This window comes from Emys orbicularis, chromosome 13, assembly GCF_028017835.1.
Source record: "Emys orbicularis isolate rEmyOrb1 chromosome 13, rEmyOrb1.hap1, whole genome shotgun sequence".
NCBI lineage: Eukaryota > Metazoa > Chordata > Testudines > Emydidae > Emys > Emys orbicularis.
The window spans coordinates 36,625,387-36,633,619 of NC_088695.1; the positions used below are offsets into that span (position 1 = coordinate 36,625,387).

The 8,233-nt window shown below is 49.1% G+C and overlaps 1 protein-coding gene across 1 annotated transcript; it reads right to left on the minus strand.

Moving 5' to 3' along the window:
* Window positions 1-1,913: 1,913 nt before the first annotated feature.
* Window positions 1,914-7,832, minus strand: OTOP2 (otopetrin 2). Its single transcript, XM_065415323.1, has 6 exons — window positions 7,427-7,832; window positions 6,783-6,919; window positions 5,972-6,030; window positions 4,791-4,921; window positions 3,301-4,196; window positions 1,914-2,084 (listed from the first exon to the last, which is right to left on the minus strand). Exons 1-6 carry the CDS (start codon window positions 7,830-7,832, stop codon window positions 1,914-1,916), a joined length of 1,800 nt encoding a protein of 599 aa, XP_065271395.1.
* Between the last annotated feature and the right edge of the window lie 401 nt (window positions 7,833-8,233).

The window sequence follows — 8,233 nt, forward strand, 5'->3', positions numbered from 1 at the left end:
AAGCCTCTGAGTGTGACCCCCCCTTATAAAGTAAAAACACTTTTAAATATATTTAACACCATTATAAATGCTGGAGGCAAAGCGGGGCTTAGGGTGGAGGTTGACAGCTCGCGACCCCTCCATGTAATAACCTCACGACCCTCTGAGGGGTCCCGACCCCCAGTTTGAGAACCCCTGTTCTGACGAGTGAGGATGATTCACCATTGGCACAAAGTACCAAGGGGAGCGGTGAATTCTCTCTCTCTTGATGTCTTCAGATCAAGACTGCACACCTTTCTGGAAGATCAGCTTTTGTCAAACACAAGTTAATGGACTCCATAGAGAGGTAAATGGTGAAATCCTATGGCCTGCAATAAACAGGAGGTCAGACTAGATGTGCTAATGGTCTCTTTTGGCCTCAAAATCTATGCATTTTTGAAATGTGAACTCTTTTTTGGGGGCAAAATGTTTCAACCACCTCAAAATCTTTGTTCTTCCCTCGCACTCTGGTGTTACGTGGGCCGAACCTCCCCGTGGCTCCAGCTGGCTGATGAAAAAGAAACTCTGCTCAGTAAAGTAGCATGATTTTCATTTATTCTTTTATTTGAGAAATATACAAACAGCCTCGGGAAATGATTGTTAATTTAGTTCAGCTCTGCAATTTTCCTCTTCAGTACAATGAAATTTCTTTCCTCTGTAAACATAACTTTGTAAGAGAGAGACACTGAGCTGTGCCATGCTGACTCATTTGTTGATACTTATTTGCACCAGCCAAATGAAGCATGGCCTGTTTAGAGTTCTTGAGGCTGGCTTCAGGTTAGGCAGATACCATATGGATCAGTTCCACTCTCTGATGCACAGGTGTACAAATGAAATCACTGGCAGCCCTGAGTGTTCATCTAAGGTCAGGAAAGCTGGCCTGTAGAATGAATTGGATCTCCAATGTGTGCATTGTGTGGCACTGTGAACCTTTAGCCATTCATTGTTACGCTGAAAATCAATAAATAATTTTTTATATAAAATAAGTTCATATGTTTTTAAAAAAATCATTACACTATTTAAAAAATCCTTTTAATTCTCGTAATAGAATTAACCGTCGGCCCTGATTCAGGAAAGAACTTAAGCATGTGCTTAAGTCTATTCCTATTCATGACAGCACTTCACCATGTGCTAAGGGCCCGTTGACTTCAGTGGGAATTCAGCACATGCGTAGGCGCTGTCCTGAATAAGGATGCTTTCAGTCATTCTGGGCCTTGGCTGATCAGCAGCTATACAGTCTCAATGAGGAGAAAGGGGATGTGACCAAGGACAGTATTGCGAAGCCGTCAGGACTGTGGTCGGGTAGCGGGGAGAAGAGAATTCTAACGTGATTCCAAAAGCCTTCAACATTCACCAGTTCAGTTTTCACGTCTGTGCACTTGATTCTTCTCCTTTGCAATGGAGCTCCCAGTGGTGGGATGTAGCTTTGTGTCCCGTTTGCCTTACACGCCTGAGTTATATCATTGAAGCCAATGGGTCTCTTAAAGCGAATGGGATTCAGCCTGCACATAGATGGGCTCTGACAAGGTACCGGGCCCCCCCTGGGAGAACGAAGTCAATGGCATTGGGAGCAGTCGGCAGGATCAGGCTCTTAGTAGGAAGAGGTGTCAATTTGAATGAACCGCACGTGTTTTTCATTGCCCTACTTTATAAACGTTCCACTTTTCTAAAAGCCTTAGAACTTAAAGCAATAATTGAAATCAAGCACACGCACTCACACATGAGTAGAAAACAACATCTGGGACTATGAGTGGATTATTTCCACGGCGGTGCAGTAATGCCCTGTCATCGCTAGGGCGTGAGATGCATGCAACCCCCAAACCCTTCAGTACAGCCGCTCAGACTTTCAGTCCCGGGGCGGGAAAGGTGGGTTGATAGAGCAGGTGTTCTTCCTTTTAAGACATGATGTAGACCTCCAGCAGGCTGGCCACCGCGTGCATGCGGTAGAAGATCCCGAAGGGCAGGCAAATGTCCACAATGGCGGGCCACATCGAGTAGCCGTAGAAGTTGAGTTCCTTGTCGTTGTCGAACTGTGGCCGGGCGCCGAATGCTGGCATGATCCAGAGCTGTTTGGAGGTGGGAAACAAACGTGACAGTCTCAGTGAGAGGGATGGGATGTGGTGAGTAGCTGCAGCTGCTGCTAAGGGCTTCAAAGGGCAGAAGAGTCAGAGAGAAGGGAAAGGATAAATCTTCTAAATTCAGGACCATATCAGAGACAGAAAAAGACCTATAGGGTTGGAGGCTCTTTATCTAAATCATCTGTGCCTGGTTTGTTCGGAAGCCGTAGGTCCTATGAAAGATGTGTATTTCCTCCACAGTTTTCCTGTAAATCAAAAGTGCCTTAAAAACATGGGGGAGTCACGCTACATTTAATTGGCTTCCCTTAGGGCTTGCAATGAAAAGCGTGGCTGTTAATCAAGTGTAATTGCTAATAAAAAGCAGGTTTCTAAGTGAAGCTATCAGGGGCTAGACTCTTCTCTGAGATACACCTGCCAATAGAGATCCTGAGAGTACAATTTGACCCATGGGGTGAAATTCTGGCCCCACTGAGGTCAATGGAACTTCTGCCATTGGCTTTAGTGGACCCAGGATTTCACCCATGCTACTTAACTACTGATCACCAGACATCACGTCTTCTGCTGTCTAATGTATAAGAAAATGGCTTAGGCTAGGTCTACACTACAGCAGGGGGTCGACCTAAGATATGCAACTTCAGCTACGTGAATAGCGTAGCTGAAGTGGCGTATTTTAGGTCGACTTACCTGGCTGTGAGGACGGCGGCAAGTCGACTGCTGCCGCGCCGCTGTCGACTCCGCTGCCGCCTCTTGCCGCGGTGGATTTCCGGAGTCGACGGCAGAGCGATCAGGGATCGATTTTATCGCGTCTTCACTAGACGCGATAAGTCGATCCCCGATAGACCGATTGCTACCCGCCGATCCGGCGGGTAGTGAAGATCTGCCCTTAGATCGGGCTCTAGATGCCTTTTCCCTACATTAAAAATGTAGCATCAAAGGATTAAGCCTAATGAAAAAATATTGGGCCCGATTCTCCTCTCCTTCGCACCAATTGTACAATGTTATGGGCTCAGTTCTTTGCTGGCATAAATGGGCAAAATGCCACTGAAATCAAGGGAGCTGTGCCTAGTTACACCAGCAGAGAATGTTTTCCGATAACTCCACTGACTTCAATGCAGCTACTTCTGATTTAAGTGAGAGATTTAAGGTAAATGACCCCCTGCCCTCCACCCACCCTCCAAAAAATCCCTTTCTGATTGTCACTTACAATTATGTTGCAGAGGAGCAGGAACAAGGAGATCTCCTTTAGGAACTTCCTCCTCCATTTCACCTTCTTGGGGACCATTATGGACTGCACCACATCTGAAGGCTGGATCGCTACCGCTCCTTGACCGTGGGGCAAGGGGGATGGCAGGGCACTGCCGCTTTCGGGGACGCGGAGGGATACGGCATTGATGTTGACAAAGGTGAGTCCATATAGGTCCTTCCGGTGAGGATGAATTTTGTGGTCATCTTCTGGGGGCTGCCGATGAAGGCCTTCGATGATGAAGATGTTCTGGAAGGTGTGCTGAGCGATCATCAGCAGTGAGTAGGTCAAGTTGAGGGCACTTATGGCATCCCTTGGAGTGCTGGCCACCACAGCCACAATGGAGTAGTAGGAGATAGCATATTGCCCCAAGGCAGCCCCCAGCAATAAGGCCATGTCCAAAGTCCTGGTTGGATTCTTGTGGTGGTCCATGTCTCTCTTATCAAACCTGTAGACAATGGAACCTCCGATGCAGACAAGAGACATCAGGCTCAGGCAAACTATGTTGAAGGTGTAATACATGATGAGTGCTTCATTCTTCTTGTCTGGCTGGCCGCTGCTATTCACCTGCACCTCATAAACAATAAGGACAGCCAGGCCACTCACCAGTATGAACAGCCCCAAAATGATGCCCACAAAGAAGGTCCTTCTGAAGAGCCTGAACTTCAGCTGGTGGATGTGGTGAGTGTGGTGGTCTATGAGGCGTCCAACATTCTTCCACATCACATACAGCATGGCAGAGGCAAAGAGACTGTACTCAATGTTGAAGGGATACAACCAAAAATAGCCACTCTGGAAGATCTGGCAAATTTGGGTGTTACAGCTACAGCCTTCTGTTGAGCCACTTGCCGTTCCAGCTGGAACAGGAAAAACACATACGTGTTACATCGTTACTGCAGGAAACAAGCACTTGTTAACAGTCCTGAAGAGCCTCACTCTGGAGAATCACAGTCACTAAAATGCAGGACCAAAGATACAAGTAGATCTCATGACCCCGAGACCCAGGGTTGCCTGGACACTGAGAATCCACCCATTGAAACCTCAGCCTCCCTTTGGTTTCTGCCTTTCGGAATTGCTTTCCCCTTTGTCAAACAATGGGTTTAGTGAACATTCTTCTCTCATCTGGGCCTGTCTAGAATCCCTTCTTCCTCCCTCGCCTCTCCCGCCCTGGTTCTTTCTTTCGTTCTCTCTCTTTCCTTTTCTTTTCCTCCTCTCCCCTCCTCCTCCTCTGTTCATTCTAGGTTCTCCCTCCATCCCCATGACTCCTGCTGGACACAAAGCAAGACACAAATGCTAAGGTCCAGATTGGAATATCCCTACTCATGCAAGATAGCACCTTACTCTGAGCAGTCCCCTTGTATTCATTCATCAATGAATCTGATCCAGAGAAAGGCCTCTAACTCCGTAGCCTCAGCTCCAGAATTAGCTGGCTTTACTAATGGGCAAATTACCTTTCATGATCCATCTGTGTGGTCCTTCTGTTGCATTCTGGAATTTTGTGTGTGCTTTATGCACGGACTCGTCCGTTACGGCTGACATCCACACGGCTAGGTTAGTGGTCAACGTCAGCATCAAGCCACACCTGTATGAGAGAAGAGATAGAAAGAATCAAGGCAAAGTCTGCTTCTCTGGCACCTTTCCTCTCTAGGCCTCAATGCACTCTTCAAACATTAGTGAATTAAGCCTCACCTCTGTGAGGCAGGCAAGTATCAGTATCCCTGTTCTATATATGGAGAAACTGAGGCATGGGGAGGGGAAGTGACTTCCCCCCAGTCACACAGGGAGCCTGTGGCAGGGTCAGAAAGAGAACCCAGGTGTCCTGATGCCCTGTCTGTTGCCCTAACTGCTCTCTCTCATTCCCTTCACTCTTCATACCATCTACCTTGCCCGGTAAGCACCAACTAAGTTTCATCTCTCACTGTTTCTGGCTCAGCCTGTCACAGGGCGTGGATGGAAGTATGTAGAGTAATTGGTCAGGGTTGGCCTGTCCCGAAAGGTGGTTCCAGTCTTGCGAAAGTGAATATGATCATCTGAGGTCTGGTTTCTCATTCCATCAGCCTTTTGATCTTCCTGACGCTCCTGTGTCTTCCTTCCCAGTACCGGGGAAGTGACCCGGAATTTTTTTTAAATGTAAGTATTATGTGCTAGTGTAAGGCTGTGCCCCTGGATGGGGATCAGTCTTCCCGCTTCTGGATCTTAAAGTGTGAGCTGCTAGTACCGGAGCTCCCATTGTAGCTGGCTCATTAACATCTCTCTGTGGCTCAGCCACCACTAGAGGGGGACAGAGTGCCACACTGCGTGGGCCGGGATTACACTGGTGCGGCGCTCAAACCAAAACCCTGGCTCTGCCTCTCAATTTTGCAGCTGGCCCCCATTTCTACAGTTTTCTGAACCTAATCTGTGAATGGACCCTCCCCTTTTAGCACTTCAGGGTAGCTGGGAACCAAGTGGCAGCTCTCCGCTTTTCGCCATCTCTTCTGTGTGCCTGGTAGGATAATCCTGTAACAGACCCACTGAAATGAAAGAATGTAGGAATGTTCCCCCTGTAGCTGCCGCTAATTGCAGGGGAGGCTCGGCAGAGGAATGGGGACCAGTGCAGAAGGGAACACGCCCAGCTGGGAGAAATACTCGCCTGGTAACGTCCAGGTGCACGTGAATGCAGTCTTTGGCAGAAATCCACAGAAAGTACGTCTGGAAGAAATATAAGTGTTGATTAAGACTGAACCTCAAAGCGGCAGTGTCAGACTAGAAACAGACCTGGCCACTTCCACGCTCTGCAGGATGAAAGTCAGGCCCTGCCCTATTCTCTGCTGCACCGGGCCCGTTATCCCACCCGTGCTGCTCCTCTGCCATCCATTTCTACCCCATTTACTTTGCCTTGTGCTGTAGCCCTCCCATGCTCTCCACTCTGCCTCCGCAGCTCCTTCTTCTGCCCACCATTGCTGCACATCGTGCTGCTCCTGCTTATCCCTTGCTCCCATCCAGTCTTCTCCGCTCCACAGTATTGACATCCATCAGGGGTTCCCAACCTGGGGGTTGAGACCCCACAGGCAATCATGAACAGATATCAGGGGTTACGGCCATCCTGCCCTTTCCATGTTGCTAAATGGGAGAGAAGTCCTGGCTGGAACTTGGTTAGGGGTTCATGTGAGCAGTCCTGCTATGCAAATAATAGCAGGTCATAGTATGGAAAAGAGTTATGAACTTTGACCTAGAGCAAGTCACCACAGATCAAATATGGTACGGCGGATGGGGAAGTGTTCTCCCGGGGGGAGAGGAGTTTAGTCAGCTGAGTTTGCTCTGCTAGGTTAGAACGGATCAAGGAGTGAGCTAAGCTCGCTGGGCAGAGAGTGGTCCAAGCGCGATCAGCACCCTGGGAAGGTCACGCATCATGCCTGAGCTCACCCACCTGTCCCCCGGGCACTGAAAGAGCCCACGCTCACCTGGATGATCACAAACACAGCCTGCACAAGAGGGTAGATGATTTTGATGGCGGACAGGCAGTTGTAGAAGCTGGAGTAATACCCAGTTTTAAACACGTCCATCACGAGGGTGAAAATGGCAAACAAAACCAGGCCTCCTGTTGAGGAAGCAAAGGCAATTAGAGACGAAGTGCGCATGTTGGGGGTGGACAGGTAGACGTAGGTGAGCCCACGCTCGTCTAGACGGATGGCGGAGGGAGAGAAATGGCATCGCCATGTAGAGGCAGATGGCATTTCGGGCTTCCCCTTTATAGTGGTCCCTGTTTTCTTTTTACCCCAAAGCCTACAAACCCTTTGCATCAACAGCCCTTGGAATGGTGAATGATGAGGCTGAAAAATAACCAAGTACTTTGGAGAACCCTCCCACGTAAGGGCCGGATCCAGCACGACACAGGTTAATGAGACTGATCATTGGAGTCCACCCCTCAGACCCAGAGCACTAAGGAGAGGAACCTTCTGAAGTTCTCTGTGAGTGATGTTTTGAGAAGGGGCCTCTAGGAGGCCATCTGGGCAATGCTTTCCTCACAGAGTGCTTACCTTGTATGGGATCCCATCTTCACCCACCCCCCCGCCACCCCAAGGCATCAACCATGGTGGCTTCCTACCTCTCAGCCAGACAGGTCCTGCATGGGAGTCCTTGTAGAGGATGGCGTCCCGGCGCTTGGCAGTGACGATGAGGTAGAAGAGGATCCAGGCAATGCAGATCAGCATTATGATGGTCAGCATGAAAAATACGTCGTAGTCGTGCACAGCTACCTTGTTGAAGGCCGCACTGCTCACCAGGGTGCAGGCCAGTAGCACCAAATTGATGGCCAGCAGGACCGAGAACATGCGGCCTCCTTTCTTCCAGATCTCCTTGGGGTTGTGTGTCAAGGGGGGCGAGTGCGGATGGTGGCCCAAGGAGCCTGTTGGGCTGGAGGCCGTGCTGTCCTTGTCTTCTCTCTGACCGGAGCCCATGATGGAGTCTTCGCGACTGATCTCGCTGTCTGTCCGCACGGGCCCCTCTGTCATGGTTCAACTAATGCCAAAGCCAAGCGTTACTGCTGTCAGGAACAGAACCCTAGAATTAAAAGGATCACTCCATCTGAATCAAAGAATCATAGAATCGTAGAACTGGAAGGGACCTCAAGAGGTCATCTAGTCCAGTCCCCTGCACTCATGGCAGGACTAAGTATTATCTAGACCATCCCTGACAGGGGTTTGTCTAACCTGCTCTTAAAAATCTCCAATGACCGAGACTCCACTACCTCCCTAGGCAATTTATTCCAATGTTTAACCACCCTGACAGTTAGGAAGTTTTTCCTAATGCCCAACCTAAACCTCCCTGGCTGCAATTTAAGCCCATTGCTTCTTGTCCTATCCTCAGAGGTTAAGAAGAACAATTTACCTCCCTCCTCCTTGTAACAACCTTT

Excerpts from the sequence above, each read along its gene's own strand:
- OTOP2 (XM_065415323.1), bottom strand. The coding sequence starts at position 7,832 with ATGACAGAGGGGCCCGTGCGGACAGACAGCGAGATCAGTCGCGAAGAC. Across the intron at positions 6,920-7,426 it reads AGGACCTGTCTGGCTGAGAG|GAGGCCTGGTTTTGTTTGCC; the intron begins GTAGGAAGCCAC and ends CTTCCTCAACAG. Across the intron at positions 4,197-4,790 it reads ACACAGATGGATCATGAAAG|CTGGAACGGCAAGTGGCTCA; the intron begins GTAATTTGCCCA and ends TTCCTGTTCCAG.